Source organism: Coccidioides posadasii, chromosome 1 (genome assembly GCF_018416015.2).
Source record: "Coccidioides posadasii str. Silveira chromosome 1, complete sequence".
Classification (NCBI taxonomy): Eukaryota; Fungi; Ascomycota; class Eurotiomycetes; order Onygenales; family Onygenaceae; genus Coccidioides; species Coccidioides posadasii.
Genome location: NC_089407.1, coordinates 6,236,259 through 6,254,147, shown reverse-complemented (window position 1 = coordinate 6,254,147; position 17,889 = coordinate 6,236,259). Strand labels below are relative to the sequence as shown.

Genomic DNA, 17,889 nt, shown 5'->3' with positions numbered 1-17,889 from the left:
AAGGCCACTATTGGGACTCATACAAGATGATTAGGGACCGAGGAATCAAATCATAGGAAATAAACTCCCTTTTCCGTTCTTCCTCTTTTTTTAAGTTTCTCTTTCTCCCCTGTATACGAGAGAAGAGGAGAGGAGATGCACCATGCAGAACTCGCGTACTGCTCCAACCTTTTGATTGTGTGCTCAGCGGAGCTCAGCTTCACGATCTCAGCATCTACACCAGCATTCATTCTCTAGGTCAACTACTGTGTTTCCCATTTCTATGCAAAATGCTCTCAAGCGTGGTCTCGCATTCTCTGAGCCACTCTGCCCAGTATTTCATATACTTTGCTCGATCTCCCTCCGTTCTCTTCCACCGAACACGCACAACATAAAAGCCCATTAAAGCGCAGCTGCTGAGGGAGTCTCAAATAGCTATATCACCGGCTCACATACTCTTAACTTATAGCAGTAAAAGGCGGTATTCTAGGTTCCAATATTAAAATCAAGGCTATTGCGATTGATGAACCCTCTTCATAACGTGATAATATATCGCTGGTACTGAAAAACATGCCTGGCTCGGATTCGGGTGGTGTTTGTTACACTGCTTTCGCAAACCCTTTTTTTGTACGAAGTAGCGCTGGCAAATCCTATGCATCGGATAATGCTTCCATAGAATGTACTGATCGAAGAAGGCAACAAGAGGATCAGTCTCGATGCCATTCTTTTCTCTTTTCTGTTAACGCAGCTCAACAAGTACAGCAGGGGAGCAGCAGTTGATAAAGGGTTAGCTCGGAGCCCCTGTGCTGTGTTTCGGCAGCTTTGGAGGTTAAAAGATGGTTCTCGGGCCGACATGCTCGAGGACTGCGCCAATATAGGTTTATAGAGTCTCAATTCGCCCCCGCGTATTTCTGATATTTACAGACCAGTAATTAGTTCTGGTGGAAATCTCACCGCGTAGCATGCCCTCACCGAATCAATGAAAGCCTGACGACAACTCCCCCCCTCTCTTTTCGTGTCGGGAATGTATGGTTTTGGACAAGGATGCAGATCAAATATTGGGAGATGTTTTTGTAGGTTGAAATCGCCGGGCGGTTGCATCTGTCGCTGCGGAGATAAGAAGCCGCCGCAGGTCACGATGGCGATCCAACTTTCCGTGATGCTTCCCCGAACACCCCGCATCGCCTGTCCGACGACCAACCGATTCCTCATCCCGACGCCGTCTTCCGTCATGAGCTCCATCATTATTGAAGCACTATGCAAGCTTCCTTCGCAGCTCATGCTGGCAAGTTTCATCCCAAGGGCTGGGGTTTGATTGATAGGGTGTGAGGGTCAGTCCCTGCCTGTGTTTCTGTCCAACCGGATCCTGGATGCGTCAACCTGTCAGGGCCAAAGCTGCAGTAGCACCAAATGAGGCTTGCCCTTCTTTGCTTTTAAAATCCAGCTGTTCAGAGAAGCATAGAGTGATTAGCTTCCGCCTTGGACTGGTCTCTAGGGATAAATAACGGCAGTTGGCTATATTTAGCCACTAGTTGGCTATGGAGTTAGTTCACTCTTAACTCTGGGACAGACACGAAACTTCCGCTGCTCTTTGCCTCCCAGCGACGACAAGTTCACAAACTCGAACTCACCGCCACACCCAAAACGCTTGACAGGAAGACTCCGTACAATCCATATTTAATCGCATTTTATCAGAGTCACTTCGCCTATGCACTGTTCTGTGACTCTGATGATCACTTCCATTAATCAAGCAGACTTGAACATTCCTTGACTCAACTCCATACACAGGCTGCCGTGCTAAACCTGCCCCTCACCCAGCAATGGTTCTGTGACCACACGCATCTCCCGCGACCTCGTTTCTTCGGCAATGCAGCGATAGCCCTGGTCAAGTCTGAACCCGGTATTGTCATATATACTATCTTAGCATCACCTTTTTTTTTTAAAAAAAAAGCACTTTCGGGTCTACCAAGCCACCTGCTTCTGCTGAGATTCTCGAATTTGTCACGTTCGCTTTTTTTTTTTTGCCCCCTCATCGCGCCCATCCTTCTCCCGTCTTCTCCTGACGAGTCTGAACCATGACCGGACAACATGACGACCCCAATAGGCCGTTTAATAGCGTGGATGACACCCCGCCACAAGAACGCTTGTCCTCTTACTCATTTCCCGATGATCGGTTGAAGAAAGTCATGGACAATCCGGGAAAGACCCCGCTGCTCCTCGTCGCTTGTGGTTCATTCTCTCCTATCACATACCTTCATCTCCGTATGTTCGAGATGGCTGCCGATTACGTCAAGTTTAGCACCAAATTCGAGCTGATTGGTGGTTATCTGTCTCCCGTGTCGGATGCATATCGGAAAGCCGGCCTTGCCAGTGCACGCCATCGGTATGGATCCCATCCTCTCCTCGTTCCCTGAAGCTTTGCTTCGGGTCTTGCTTTCACTTTTTTTTTTTTTTTTTTTTTTTTTTTTTTTTCCACCACTGACCTCCACCTGTCCTTAGGATTGCAATGTGCCAACTGGCGGTGGATCAGACCTCGAATTGGCTCATGGTTGACCCATGGGAAGCTTTGCAAAAGGATTACAGTCCAACGGCGAAGGTTTTGGATCATTTTGACCACGAGATAAATACCGTTCATGGTGGAATCGATATTGGCGATGGCACTCGCAGGCCAGTGCGAATTGCTTTGCTAGCCGGAGCGGACCTTATTCACACCATGTCAACACCAGGAGTCTGGAGCGAAGAGGACTTGGATCATATTTTAGGCCGTTATGGGGTAAGTTATATAGGGCATTCCCTGGAAGTTCCTGGATGCTTTCTAACCTGTTTGATTAAGACCTTTATCGTGGAACGCAGCGGTACCGATATCGACGAAGCTATCGCTGGACTACTGCCTTGGAAGGATAATATCTATGTGATCCAACAACTCATCCAGAATGACGTGAGCAGCACAAAGATACGACTCTTTTTGAGACGCGAAATGAGCGTTCGATATCTGATTCCAGGACCGGTCATCGACTACATCGTGGAGCACCATTTATACGAAGAGGATAGCGGTACAGGTGTGTCTTCGGCCGTTCAAGATAAATTAGGGGAGAAGGTGGACGCCAGGTATCAATCTAAAGCGAAAGCGTCGGCTTCGGATTGAAAACCTGGAGCAGCAACCATCGTTATTATTTGATTGATAATATCGACTTGCCAGCCTTAGAGGATCATTGGCTATTTACTACGTCACTGGGCTTATTACACAAGAGCTCGCGAGTTTTTCCAGATTTCAAATTTCTGTATCTTTGTCTTATAATCTCAAACGCTATGGATGACAGCTGCCAAGAATTCATAGATTATTTATGACGGTCCGATCTTCGCGAGTCAATCTCCGTCTCTTATTGAACGCCATACAGGACAGGGAGCGACACGCATTCTACAGTCGAGTACAGATTCGCCAGGAGACGGGGATGGTCGGAGACGGAATAGAGACAGAATCCTAGAGAGGGCCATGTTCTGGTCCAGTCCCAGCATTTGGCACGCGGCAAGGATCGATGATACACCACTACAATGGCGCTGCGAAGCAGTGGAGATAGTCGTGGGCCGGGTTTTGACCTTTTTTTAATTGATGCGTGTTTTGCTCAAGGCCTTTCCCTGAGCATTCCAGCGAGATGCATTTGTGTCAGATGAGATGTAATATTATTACCCTTTCCTCGTTACGTTTCTGGTCGGGGAGCCATGGATGTTCCAGGACCAACCTATGCGTCTTTTTTTCCGAACATAAACCCATAATATGTACTCCGTATTTGTGCCGTCAACACCGAGGACCGTACTTTTCGTCCTAAGTGCCCCGGAATGCTCCGCCATTCCCTTGCCTCTGCAGCCTGTCGCTCAACGTTTCTCGCGTCGATCAGCTCATCGTACCCACCAGCTTAGCTAAGCCCTACAGTGTGCCTGTAAATCTCTTCTTTTAGTGTGACGGAATTGAGAGCAATCTCCTGAAGACCCTACACTTTCTGCGTCAATTGCCCTGTCTTTGCCTCTTGTTGTAGGTTTGCAGGACCATTCTCTGAACCAAACACTGCTGAAGCTGGCTGGTTGGGGTTTCACGTTCCTGATCTAGTATCAACCTACATTCGCTGGCTAGTGGTGAGTTCCATCCCCGGTGCCGCCCCCGTTTTCCCGCTTCTTGTTCGCCGCCCCTCCCCCGCCATGAAGCGGAACGGTGGGCACACCAGGACAACGGGCGACGAACACCACTCCCATGTCACCCAGGACAGTGGTCAATTGCGTTCGCTATAGTGCTTTGATTTTTTATTATTAACTGAACTTTTGTGAATGCATCCCTTCTCCACCGGTGCTAGGACTTGGTTTAACCATGTTAACAGTCCGCTCCCGCAAACTCCCGGAAACATTGATTGATACAGCAAGCTGACCCTCTTTACTCTGGATAGGGAATTTGAAGAATTACTTTAGCAATTGTGAAAATGGGTTCTCATAGTGACTTGCCAGCCATGCAAACAAACCCGAAGATTATCTTCTTTACGGACTTTGATGGCACCATTACCTTGAAAGACAGTATGTCATTCTGCGTACTCCTGCTTTCTCCCTTTTTGCCCCTAAGAAACATATACTGATGTAGGTGCTGGGCAGGCAATGATTACATGGTACGCACCTTCATCTCCACCTCCTACTCATCCAAGATTTCAATGGATTCAATCCTCGTGTGATATGTGACTAGAAAGCGGGCTTACCGTGATGTCTGGAGTCGTAATAGACCGATAACCTTGGCTACGGACAAGAGAAGCGCCGGGCTGGGAATAAAGCCGTTCTGGATGGCACGATTACTTTCCGGTATGTATTGAGATACAGCATCTCCACCACAACCACCATGTCTGCATCCAAACCTTCATCTCAAGGCCCCCTCCTTTTTTTTTTTTTCCCTAGACATGGGAAAGGGATCTAAATTACTAGAATAGTGACTCCTTCCGCGAAATGCTGGACAGTGTCAAGAACCCATTTGACGAGTGCATCCGCATCCTTTGCGACAACATGAAGCTGGATCCCTACTTTACCGAATTCTACAACTGGGCTAAGGCACATAATGTGCCCATCGTCATACTGTCTTCCGGAATGGTTCCCATCATCCATGCACTACTCGTGAAGCTTTTGGGCCAGGAGCCAGATCACATCCAGATCGTCGCCAACCAAGTGAAGGCGAGAGAAGGAAAAAGCATCAACGAGGAATGGGGCTGGGAGATCGTTTATCATGATGACAGGTGGGCCCTACCTTTGCCCCCTTTTTCTCGTGCCTTTGAAAGAGTGACTGGTTAATGATGTGGCATCTTAGTCACTTTGGCCATGATAAATCACTTGAGATCAAGCCATATGCCGCTCTTTCGTCTGATGAGCGTCCTACTCTCCTCTATGCGGGAGATGGCGTTTCTGACCTTTCAGCCGCCTCCCAGACGGACTTGCTTTTTGCAAAGAAAGGACATGGTATGCATTTGTGCAGTGTGGACCTGCTCTTTTGATAGATTTCATCAAAAACTGACAATGCGTAGACTTGATCACCTACTGCGAACGCGAAAAGATTCCGTTTACTGTATTCGAGGACTGGTCCACAATTCTGGAAAAGACGAAGGAGATCTACGAGGGCAGGATCAATCCAAAAGTCATTGCTGAGCAGCAATTACAAGGCGCATAGATTGGCGTTCCCTTGTGACGTTTTTCTTTCTCTGGCTTCATGCGGCTGTGCCGTTCTGCTGGAGCTAGAATAATGCCCTTATCAGGTTCTTGACTTTCTTTCCTTCTTAGAAGAACCAACCTACATAGCATACTTAGACATTGCTTGACGAATAGAGAAGACCTATGAAATAGAATGGAATTATTTCAGTTTGACCACGCTTATGGAGTTGACTTGTTCCGACGAACTATGACAGCATCAAGCTGATCACCGGAGGTTTGGTAGAGTCGATTGATTTCTCCGCTGTATCACCTAGGATTTCATGACATTGATGAAATTAAAATTCATCCTTCATCTCCAAGCTGTGATGTATAAACCACTCCACCAATCTAACGGCCTTATTTGTCGAGGTACCACGACGACAAAACCTCACAAGGCCATCTGCCACGCAACTTTCTTCTTTCTCATCGCCTTCAGCACCCCGAGCGGCAAGAATGACCGATCCACAATGCTCAGGCCGCCACATTTCTCCTCCAACTCACTCGAATAGAACTGGATTAGCCACCCCATCTCCGGATCGATGTTCCCCTGGCATAACTCCTTCAGATTCGCCGGCGGGCCGGAGAGCTTATTCAGCTCCTGCCGCACGGCATGGGAAAAGTTTATAGTCTTTTTGAAAGCCACAGTATTCAACCGACAATATAGCGTGTTCAAGGCGTCATTGGTATACTGGCGCCATTGGGTATATTTCTCAAAGGAGAAGAACTCATTTTGTCCCTCGGTAGCGGGTGCGTAATGACGAGTTCCCGTGTCTTCATCCCTAGGGAAGGCATTCTTGAAGCGTTTCCGGCGCTCTGATTCAGTAAGGTTCTCAAATTCCCGCTTGGCTTTGTTGTACGCTTCTCTTTCAGATTCAAGAAAGGCGTGGATAAGCAACTTTGGGTCCTCACAGACGTGAGGGCTGACGAGAGAGAGAGGGACAAAGGGATTGTGGAGCCCCAGGCCACCCAGGGCTTCAGGCATGTATAGGAAAGCGTCAGGGATATCGGAAACGTTGAATCGGGAGGTGATCATCTGCTTGAGGTGCTCGACTACACTGTTGCCATTGCCATTCTGGTCATTGAAAAGAAAACTCTGAATATCTTGGTGGGTTTGGAAAATAGCAACAAGGTGCTTACGCCCGAAGCAATTTGATGGTCTGTGAACTTGAATGTTAGTTCCAAAACCAATGCTTTGGATGGAAGGAGAATGACGTACTCGCCAAATGTATAGCTGAAAAAGCGGCCAATGCAGCTGTTCCAGGTTTTGACCCACTGCAATACGCTTTTTGCCCCGTTTAACTGTTTCGACAGCTGAGCAACATGCTCCTCAACGTGGGATCTATTGATAGTCCACTCTCCAGTGATGGGGTCAAGGACTAAAAAGTTGATAGCGACTGGTCCTTCGGGTAGAACCTTGACCACTTCGGGCTTCTTCGTCCGACCTCCTTCCACCAAGTAAACTGAACCAGTTTTACTTTTATTAAACTCGAGTCCCATTATTTTGGCGAAATTTTCCATGGTCAGCCATGCTTTGGCGCAGCTATCAGGCTTTCCGCAGAGCCATAAATCGTCGTGAAATCGATATAGTAGAATGTTTGCCTGCTGACTGACTGCAACATCCATGAAAAACAATATCAATTCACCGAAAACCTTTTCGAAGATGTGAGCCATCGGAAGACCGCGTCTGCGGATCCTAATTGGGTCACCGGTCAACATGTCCAAAGGCGGTTCTAAGAAATTTTTAAAAAAATTGATCCATTCTTCTTCAAATCCAACAAATCGTAAAACGGCGAATATCGTATTATGGGATACGCTGGTAGCAAACCATAGAAAATCGCTTTGGACGACGGCGACTTCTCCGTCAAAGGCGCGTCCCATAAGAACTTCAGTCGCCAGAGTTCTTAAAAGAAGTTGTTTGACCTCCTTTGGTGACAAATTATTATCACCATTCAAATTGATGGTACTCTCATCATAATCATCGTCGTCACTATCACCGTCATCATCGTAGCCGACAGCGTCTTGGAACTCGCGGCCAGGCATAGGTGCCAAGAAAAAGTGATCCTTGTATACATCGTGTCTCTCTTTTTCAGTACCCTTCTTGACTGTCCAACGATGCGCGCCCTCGTTGAGATAATATCTCCGCAATGCCTGATCTTCCTCTGGTATGCCACAGTCTTTGGCCCAAAATGCTATCCGCTCGATGACGCGGTGCAAAGATTTCTTCAAGAAGACACACCATTTGTTCCCAATGTAGTGGGTGAGCAGGGCCTGGAGCACGTCTTCATCCATCATTACACGCCACTTTCCATTCAAACTTTGCCGACTGGAGAAACATTATTACTTATATCTGAGGAAAGGCATCATTGTAGTAATTACTTACGGCAGGACCGGCATTCCTTTGCCTCCTACATTCCAGGACCAGTTGCCCAGATTCGCGTATCTCATATTCAGCACGTTCGCAATTTCATCGAGCACAGTATCATCGTGTAGAAATTCACCCAGAGTTGCGAGCTTCTGGTCATTGAGCAGGTCATTTTTCAGCAATGACTGGATGCATTGCTTAAGGCTTTTCCTCTCCACAGGTTGTTTCTCGGAAAGGAGAAGTTTACCATGATTTTTGACAGATTCCCGCAACAATTTCAGAGCGTCCTGTCCTTCATCTCCTGAAAAGAGAGTCTCTAAATACCGGGTAATATCCTCGCTATCGGTCATCAGAGGTTCAAACACCACCTTTTCGAACTTCTCTCGTAATTGCTGCAATTTTTCCTTCTGGATATCTTGAACGACATCAAAGTCCTCGTCAACCATAGAGCTGTCGAGCCTCTCAGCGTCCCCGTCACTTGAACTGGGGGAGTTAATCCATTCGATAAGCAAGCGGGAATATAAATCGGCCAGATCCAGTTTACGAGTCTGGCGATCCAACCGAGAGCGAAGCTCAGACTCAAAGTTAACCAGCATGGACTCTGGGATCGTTGGATCGTACTGAGATTGATGAAGCCAGCGGTCAATATTTTCCAGCTCCGCCTCAGGTAGAAGTTGAAGTTCCTTCACGCCAGCATGTAGGCGGGAAATACGCTTGTGGATGCTGTCGCCTGCATCGCGGGTCAAGTCAAGTATTTTACGCTTGGTTTCTTCGTACTTTTGGCGTTGCTTCTCGAGTTCTTCGATCTTCGTGGTGGTAATGGACTGGAGGGTCTGAGAGAGAACCGAAGGGGAAGCAGCCATGATAGCTGGAAGACGGCAGGTTTATTCAATTGGAAACGCAAGAGGCTGGTGTCAGATCGTCTGAAAGAAATAGGCACTACCTCGGGAAGATCATTGAACGCGATGAGATGTTGTTTCTCGACTTGAAAAAATGAGCCGACGCGCCCTTTTATGGCCCGGGAGAGCGCCCAGTAGGTGTCATTTCAAGCTTCTGCTTGAGCTGAGAAATGTTGTAGAGGCCTGAATCTGTGTCCCCGTTCTCCATGGCGTCAGGCAACACCAGGCAGCATCAGGAGCGAACGGCCTGAAGGAGAGGCCGAAGCGACCTGAGGGCCCGCGTCTTGGCTTTCCCTAGCAGTCCCCTGTAGGCGGCCAATGGGGCTGGCCGTCAGCCTGAGGCCGGAGACACCACCTAGGCAGAAACGCCAATCACCTTGGGAAGTGTGTTTAAAACTATCCAGAAGCTGTTGTTTGTGAAGAACTCGGCACAGAGGCCATTGGATGGTCTCTGAAGCCTAAGCTCCAAGCTACAAAACACGCCAGTGGGACTCTCGTAAGCTTCGAAGCCTTGAAAAGTCAACCTAAGGATCACCGCTCTTGTCAGGAATTCATTAGCGGGTTAACATTCCAGTTTCTCACACTTCACTATCCCTGAAGCGCAAAATGAAATTTTTTGCTTCCGGAGAACTGTATTGTCGATCTCGATATCATCCCACCCAAGCAGTTCAAAGTGCCCCTTTAGAGAGCTCTCAGAAAATGTTCGTTTTCAAATTTCTCTGATTTCTGCGCATCGGATGTAATGGAAAAGCGGGACGCGCTGTAAAGCCCATTGCCCAACAAACTGAAAACGGAACATAGCTTTGGGCTTTATGATGAAGTTCGGGTCCAGGATGTCTTCCATGAGAATTCTTCGCGAGCTCGTGCCCCTCCCCGCCACCAAAAAAAAAAAAAGGGAAAAGAAAAGAAAAAGGAAAAAGCAATGGCCTTGAGTTCCAAAGCCTAAGCTGATTAGCTGTACTCCATAGCATGCTGAAAACAATCATAGTATCCCCGTACTCCGTAGCACAAAAAGCGTTTGATTACTCCGGAGTTGGGTGGAAAAGGTAGACAAACTTAATGAAAGACTAGGAAGAGGCTCCATCGACCATAAGTTTGCCGGATGCAGTCCACAGCTATTTGATGATTATCTGTTGAGCCAACTTTAACTTCTGGGGGAAGGCTCATATATGAGATGTGTTTCCCAGGAGTCAAGGTCTCCATGCCCCTGTATGATTTTGATAGAATTCAGACCGGTTATTAGAGTCAATCATTCTCGCAGTTGCTTTGCTTCTGGATGTACTCTTGTCAACAGGGCCAAACACCAATTGCCTGCTTTATAATGTGGAGAGAGAGTGTGTGTGCTGGAAATGTGGTCCCCGGGTTTATCTAATGTGATTTTGTAAGGACGCAGCGGATCCTTTTTCACGTCTTGTTGGTAGTGGGAATGAAGTGGCACTTTTTAAACTTGGGCAAGCTGTTGCCCGACTTACAGGTAAGACGGTCAGTTACAGTGCAAACGCTTCCATACGCCAGTGCTCTCGGCCGGAGCCTTGAGGCACGTCGTGGGAAGAGAGGGTCTGGACTCTATGTCCATGCAAATGCCTGCTCTTATGGCATCCTGAAGATTCCGGCCGTTTCGGCCTATATACCCATGCTAACCTGATTGGGACCAATATCGATTGATTCTGATGCCGAGTCTTAGCTTAGTCTGGCAGGTCTCATGTCGACATGGCTCAAATGGTCGTCAGCGGAGCAAGACCATGTCGCGGAATGGCTCTTTGTGCTTCATTTAAGGGGGCATCTTCTGCGAAGGCAAGGGTGGATATTGCTCTGAGGCCTCGATGCCGATCACTGTACTCCGTACTTCGTAAGGAGTACAGAGTACATCAGGGGATAAAACTTCTTTCTCCTGGGTTGATACGGAGTACATAAGCCCGGCATCCCTATATCAAGATTTAGCCCCCACCGCAGTGGCTGCGTCGGTTTTGATCTTATGATAGTAGTTTCGAGGTGGAAGATCTAGCCAAAGTTTTAGAGAGAGTATCACTCGAGTGCATAGGCCCTCCAAGTACGGAGTACGGTCTATACTCATGGGTGACAGTTCTGCCGAAATGAAGAGGACAGAGTTGAGATTACGACCCTTAAGAAGAGCTGGCCAGCATATCCCTGGTAAGGATGCCGCAGATATTTTGCTGCCCCTTGTTCTTATGACCCTCAAAGACGTTCCCCGAAAGCGAACCAACAAGTGCACACAGGTAGCTTTCTGGAAGACAAAGGTTCATAACGTCCGGGGTGATGTTGAGCAGGAAGTCCGGCCATATGTCACGGTTTGGGACAATGCTTGAGTCCTTTCCTCGTGCCTTAACTAGCTGGTGTTGAGCTTGGAGGGCAGATAACTAAGGTATTTATGATTTGTCCATCGAGGCTAGCATCGGGGCATGCAGCTTTGCCTGAAGTGCCGCTACCAACTTGCTATGAACATTTTGAGACAATTATCATTGCTCTTTCGCGACAAGCAGGTAATCGACCTTAAGTTGCGGAATCAGGCTACATTTCTACTTCAGTTCTCTTGTTTTTTTAGCTCAGCTGGTTGAATCCATCACGCGACAACACCGCGAAAGCAGGCCGGAAGTCATGCCTATTATCCTACCTCTATCTATAAGCTGATGATCCCCATCGAATGTTCAGAGTAAACCTGTTCCTCATTTTAGCCTGCATCGGTAATTCGTGTAGTCCATATGCCGCTCGGTATTCACAATGTGTATGCGGCCGGGTGCATATTCACATAGGTACAAAACACTAAGCTGACAGAGGGGAGTTTCAACTCATGAAATCGGGCACGGACAGCATCTGAGTCCAGAACTGTATTTTTACTGTTGCACAAAGCGCATAATAATTTGACCATGGTCTCTGGGTACCGTGTATGATCCTGTCACTTTTGAATTGGAGGACATTTGAGGCCCGATCCAAAGATACGTTGAAAACGCAGTCGAAGTCGCACTTCAGGCGGCAAGGGATCAAGGAAGACTACCAACGTACTCCATTTCCCCAGCCATTTAGGACCAGGCTTCCATCCCTTGCGGGATATGCCGTGTATTCCCAATAAAATGTTAAGTCCATAGAATTTCCCAGTAGCTATACACAATTTAACATCGCCGCAGTTAAATCAAACCCGCTTCTTGAAGGAAGGGGACCAAAAAGAAAAAAAAAAAAGGGGGAGAGAAAAGAAAAGAAAAAGAAAAAAGAAAAGATGAGAAGTGATGTCATTTGTAATCACACATGTCCAATCCCGACAGCTTCTCTTCGCATTTCAATAGGGTCGTATCCAGCGACCGAATCGCGCATTTTGAGTGCTCATAATAGTATGCGCTTGTCCGCTGAGCGCCAGGAAAATACATACCCCGTCGGAACCGATAGTCAAATTCTTCGAAACATAGGCCAGCATATGGCGGGTCGGGCCGATGGGGAAAGATCTTCAAAGCTCGTAAACGCTTGGTGAGCGAGCCAAGCATGAGCGCGTCACATTCAAAGCTGCAATGCTCGTTTTCAGTGTAGTCATCGATATGGCCGTAGAGAGTGGTAACAAGCTTATGGAGAACTTCCTGCCTTTTGCTATTGATTGCCTCTAAATACATGGTTAGTATAGCCGGCCTGAGGACCAAATAGAAATGTCGGATAGCTTACCGACAACTGATTGTGGAATCGGTAGCTCGTCCGAAGGAACGGCTTGCTTTCCTTCACGAAGAGCTAAGCGAGTCGTCTTCCTGAACTCGTTTGGCCTATCGAACACCCAGCAGATGCATATCCAAGCCGGTATGTCATCGGTATATTTCTCCGGGATGGTGGACTTCAAATTATCAAACCAAAAATTGGAAAACAGCTCCACAACCTCATGGACATCGTATTTATCTATGAGGATGGCGAGCTGTACCAATGTTATGAGATCCACTCTGAGCGGGACCTTACGCATATGCCCATGAATTATTTTCAAAAGAATCAACATCGCGTCAGGGTCGTCGTCGGGAAGAGGTATCTCCACGCTGCCGGTCAACTGTAAGGTATTACTTTCGCTGAATTTTCGCTGGAGCATTGCTCGAAACACAGGCGACGCCAGAATCATGTGTCGGGACGAGACATGAAAGACAACCTCTTTTATGCGGGTGTAGTGTTAGCGGAGCGATCCGGAGCTAGCAATTAGATAGTTCTTACCTTCTTCCACTAGGTCATCCTCTTGCCTTTTGGCTGCGGATATCGTTTTGATGTCAAGCATGGCCTCATCTTCATCTACGTACGTCACGTATCTGGTTAAAACTAGGGTGATATCCCCGTCTGGATCGAGTCGATAGATGTCAGGAGCATTGTCTTCCCATTTGACAGGTTTGACAGCGATAGGGGATGGGGTCCGTAGTGTGGAAGGCATGTTGGAAGGTGGACAGGACTAGCATCCGGAGACGGCTTGCACTTCGGTGTGCTAGGGGAGCGCTGGGGGTTTAAACGGTTGACCTAGACTCAAACAAAGCAACGACGGGTTCCCCGAGTGGGAGTTATTTGTCTACGGCGCGTCGTGTGACACTATCCGTTGAGCATAGTGTCCAGAGCTGCCAGAGGACGGCCTCCTTCCACAGCTGCAACGTGGCGCCGAAAAGGGGCTATCAACGTATTTAGTGGCAGATCATCCGTATCTCGCATTCAAAGAAGGGTGGCCAGTCGGTGGAAAGGTACGAGCTCTATGGCAGATGAAAGGCACTCGCAGACTTGAGTGAAGCTGGACCGAATCGATTCGCGGCAAGTTTAGGGAGAGGTGAGGATGTCACAAGGCAAGCAGCTTTCGAGAGAGCTGTTGGGTTTGGTGGCGAACTAACTAGGTCATCAAAGGATCTTGGCTGCCTCCATCTGATCAGACAAAAGAAGCGGCTTCCTGCTCATTTACATGGAGGTGGCTATCCATGCAGCATCCGAGCCCGGCGATTCCACCGCGCTATGGACGGACGGCACTGCCGGGCGCGAATGGCGATGTTGAGCCATGGTGTTGGGATTCGACGTGTCCTGAAGACAGTCGAGCTTGCAGATCCTGGTTTTCCTCATCGCAGGTGGCGTAGCACAGAATTGAACAATGGCATTATGATCTGGGGTTTGCGAGAGGTCGCATCCCTGAGGACCATGACAATGCGGGATTAGGGATGCTGCATGCCAGGACTTGAGCGGATCACGATGCACGAGCAAGGATGCGATGACCGGCTGACTAACGAGCCCACACCCGTCGTCAACCTCAACTGACACTGCACGCGACGATATTGCGCCAGTCCACGCGTGCATCGGCATACCTATGGGTTATATAGGTTGGTATGAGGACGCCCGGCTCATGCCAGATGGCACGAAAAGGCATGCTACTGCACTGTACGGAGTATATACCGCTCAAAAGTTACGTCTCCGTGCGAAACGCCCACAAGCCCACCCACTGCACCCTCGCCTGCGCTCTGCATAGTTCCCTGGCTTTGGAACCGCAGATATGGGCCAAGTATAGAGCAACGGTCAGATCTCTGTGGCTTTGCGAGCTTGACTGCGCTACCCCGCACACGCTGCTCCCGAGTCTTTCACTGCGTGTAGCTCGGGCAAACGACAATCGCCGCCACTAGGATGGACCTTAACGGACTTCTTGCGGCCTGGTCTGTTGTTCTTCAAAGAGTGATGCTCATTCATGCATTATTTCTCTCTTCTTGGGGATTCTGGTGCTTAACTGCGAGATTCTGTACTTCGAAAGACTTTGCACCAGCTCCGCAAATTCTGGCATCTGTTAATAGATGCAATTATATGCCATCCTGTGCGAAGCCTTCCCTCCTGCAGTTGAGATCGTTATGCCTGTGGTATTTTAATCGCGACTCGGCCACCTACTGGGCCAACTTCTTCCCTGTCGCCCCGATTGGTGCTGTGCCATCCGCCTTCGGCCATTCAACTGCATGACTCTTTGGCTAATTAGGGTGTATACCACGGCAATGGACCTGAACTAAACCCTCTTTCATGTTTGTATTTCGCCGCTCACTTGTCCGCCAGCCATAAAATACTACATAACCGTCTTGCAGATGACTGGCGCGTCTGATCACCTACAATCATTCTTCCAAGCATTACGGAACAAAGAACACTCTGCAGATTTTTGAACGTTAATGACAGCAGATAGTGGGGGTTCATATATTCGATTCTCTGATGCTGAGATTGGTTGACAATTCATCTCTTTTTCTTTTTCTTTTTTTTTCTTTTTTTTTTCCTTCTCCCTCATTTGTGAAGTTTGTGAGGATTCCCGATTCCTTTGAAGCCAGACAAACAATCAATTTTTTTTTTTTTTTTTTCTTTTTTTTTTTTTTTTTTTTTTTTTTTTTTTTTTTTTTTCAAAATAATCAGTGGACTTACAATGACAGCCAATGGGGCGATATGGGGTACATGCACCTCAAAGTCCTCATCTGACGTATTGTGCATGGATCTAACTAAGAGAACAATCCCATGCGATCCGGGTTATTCTTGCACTTATCCATACAAATGCTTCCCATCAATTATGGTGTTTACTCCCTGCTCATCAGGGTGTTGAACTTTTGTAAGTATAATGATCATGGACTGTTGCCCAAATTCTCCATCCACCACTTTCTGGCCCGTGTTCTTAACAATGGACCACTATCAACCTTAAAGCACCTAGGTAATGCTGCTATTTCTCTTTGATTAATGTGAGGCTCAACTGTGGGGGAGTTTATTTCTCTCAACCCTGCAAGAAGTTGATAGGACCCCGGATGTGCACATGTCTCTCTCGCACAGGCTTCTCCATGAATCCACTGGACTGCGTTTCAGCTCTATATTGTCTCGGGCACCGAGCTTCGCTGAGGCTCGTGTTAATAACATAGGTGTCGAAACTTGAACCCCGAGCCCGGAAAGACGCCCGGAAAAACCTCTCTGGAGAGAGGTAACCAAGCCATGGTGCTGATCTTCCACTGCTGTATGAAATGATACTTAAATTTTGGCAAACAATGAGATCATTAACAAACATTTTATATGGCTAGAAAATGATCCTAGTTGATAGTAATTACTGCCCATATTCGTACGGGCCCTGATGCAACACGATACAACGGGAAAAACAAACAATAATAGAAATCATCTTTATCTATGCTCAAGAATGATAGATGGTTAAGTATATATGCTTCTTTGGATGCAGAAGTCGACAGGGGCTGACTTCAGTTCATTACAATCATTTCGATGCTTTTTGTACAGGTGTTACCCGTAAAGGAAGAGGAATCCAGGTGGTTATATATCGCCGCGCCAAACCTCCTGCTCTTCAACGAAACCATACACATCGTCCTCAAACTTTTCACCTGTGATCGCAACTACACGGTCTTTTCCAGGTAGCTTTCCACTTTTTCCGACAGCACCCTCATATTTGCGTGAAGAGTCGATATCATTAAGGATTTGCCGCACAGTCGCTAGGGATGATGATTTTGGGACACGAATCCAGTTTTGTTTAACAACGACATGACTTTTATCGTCAACATCACACAATCGAGTTCCAGGATCGCGATTATCCGCCAGAAAGCGGAGGCGTGTTGGTGAAATTATGCAATCCGTGGTCATTAAGACCCAGAAATTTGCTTTGGGACAGCGCACGGCCGCCGCCAGGACGTCCGCTATGCGAGTATTGGACGATGATGGTTCAAGCTGCGGAATAATTGGTATATACGATAATGGAGTTGCAATATCGGATATTAACTTTTGGTGAGGGTGCTGCAGGGCAGTATTGATTCCATTTGGCTGGTCAAGGGCACCATTTAGCCCAACAAGTGTGGGTGAGCTCGTGGCGGATGATGCCGAACTTCGAGAGGGGGTTTCCGACGCGGATGAAGAAGATGAAGCAAACGCGGCGCCAATAGCTCCTCCCGGGTGAAACCCTTTGAAAACTTCTGCTGGACCCCTTCCAGGGATAGTGTGCAGGCTTCTAGCAACGGCAAGAGCGAGGGCATCACCCACCGCTAACGCAACAGTTGTCGATGTTGTTGGTGCAGGCAAGCCGAAAGATATTTCCTCACGCTCATGTACCGGAGCTGGGAGCAAAATTGTATATCGGATATCGGAATCAGAAAGCAGAGCGCACGACGATGGCTGCGTATGTGCCGTGATCGCTATCACCGGTAACATGGGTGGAATATGCGGAAGGACCATAGATAATTCCGACGTTTTACCCGAAAACGTGATGAAAAGAAGAGTATCGTTCTGTTATCACCAATAGGGTTAGCATTCCGTTCATGAGAAGAGTGTGCATGATCGAAAGCGTACCTGTTTTATCATACCCAAATCCCCATGCAAAGCCTCCGTTGGATGCAAAAAGCAGCTCTGAATGCCGAAACTATTCATCGTAGCGACCAATTTTTCGCCAATTTTCCCGCTCTTGCCCACTCCACAGATGACAAGTTTCCCTCCGACGTTGATTGTTTTTGCGATTTGCTCGACTGCGCGCTCCATGCTCTCCCTACAAAACGGATCGGTCGCATACATCCGCTCCAAGTTCGCCAAAGCTGCCCGCTCCGTGGAGATCACATGGACTACCGTATCTAAGGCCGACGCGGTCGGGTTGATACTTGGGATTGGGTCGACATCGGGATCCGGGGGGGTCATAGGCAATGCCGGAACCATCACCACGGATGACTTGCGTGAGACGATGTGAGGGGAGGGAGGCGAAAGCTGTCGGCGCCGTTTGCGAGCAAGAACGGAGAAAGTCATATTATCAAAAAGGGGTGAAAAAAAAAAAAGGAAAAGAAAAGAAAGGTTCCAACAGAATATAAACAACAAAATAAATGTATGCTGAGATGATGGTATCAAACGGTAGCCGCCACAATAACTAAAGAGAATATCTTTTGAAAAATATGCACAAGAAGCAGTTGCATGACCGAAAACAATGTGAGATGTCCGTCAAGGCCGTTGAACGGC

The 17,889-nt window shown here is 47.8% G+C and overlaps 5 protein-coding genes across 5 annotated transcripts; 2 read left to right on the top strand and 3 right to left on the bottom strand.

The window, feature by feature from the left end:
- Positions 1-1,753: 1,753 nt before the first annotated feature.
- D8B26_001833 (uncharacterized protein) lies at positions 1,754-3,737 on the top strand. The gene is made up of 3 exons (XM_003065800.2): positions 1,754-2,362; positions 2,479-2,752; positions 2,813-3,737. The coding sequence occupies exons 1-3, from the start codon at positions 2,055-2,057 to the stop codon at positions 3,122-3,124; spliced, it is 894 nt and encodes a 297-aa protein (XP_003065846.1). The 5' UTR covers positions 1,754-2,054; the 3' UTR covers positions 3,125-3,737.
- Positions 3,738-3,983: 246 nt separating this feature from the next.
- On the top strand, positions 3,984-6,246 carry D8B26_001832 (uncharacterized protein). The gene is made up of 7 exons (XM_066123648.1): positions 3,984-4,110; positions 4,416-4,539; positions 4,615-4,628; positions 4,739-4,815; positions 4,941-5,240; positions 5,312-5,460; positions 5,526-6,246. The coding sequence occupies exons 2-7, from the start codon at positions 4,449-4,451 to the stop codon at positions 5,666-5,668; spliced, it is 774 nt and encodes a 257-aa protein (XP_065979723.1). The 5' UTR covers positions 3,984-4,110; positions 4,416-4,448; the 3' UTR covers positions 5,669-6,246.
- On the bottom strand, positions 5,988-8,935 carry D8B26_001831 (uncharacterized protein). Its single transcript, XM_003065798.2, has 3 exons — positions 8,069-8,935; positions 6,905-8,011; positions 5,988-6,845 (listed from the first exon to the last, which is right to left on the bottom strand). The coding sequence occupies exons 1-3, from the start codon at positions 8,911-8,913 to the stop codon at positions 6,077-6,079; spliced, it is 2,721 nt and encodes a 906-aa protein (XP_003065844.2). The 5' UTR covers positions 8,914-8,935; the 3' UTR covers positions 5,988-6,076.
- A 3,110-nt stretch (positions 8,936-12,045) lies between these two features.
- On the bottom strand, positions 12,046-13,907 carry D8B26_001830 (uncharacterized protein). The gene is made up of 3 exons (XM_066123647.1): positions 13,141-13,907; positions 12,616-13,080; positions 12,046-12,556 (listed from the first exon to the last, which is right to left on the bottom strand). Exons 1-3 carry the CDS (start codon positions 13,349-13,351, stop codon positions 12,195-12,197), a joined length of 1,038 nt encoding a protein of 345 aa, XP_065979722.1. The 5' UTR covers positions 13,352-13,907; the 3' UTR covers positions 12,046-12,194.
- A 2,198-nt stretch (positions 13,908-16,105) lies between these two features.
- Positions 16,106-17,682, bottom strand: D8B26_001829 (uncharacterized protein; the record flags this gene model as incomplete). The annotated part of the gene is made up of 2 exons (XM_003065796.2): positions 16,106-17,175; positions 17,239-17,682. 2 exons carry the CDS (start codon positions 17,680-17,682, stop codon positions 16,216-16,218), a joined length of 1,404 nt encoding a protein of 467 aa, XP_003065842.1. The 3' UTR covers positions 16,106-16,215.
- Positions 17,683-17,889: the final 207 nt, after the last annotated feature.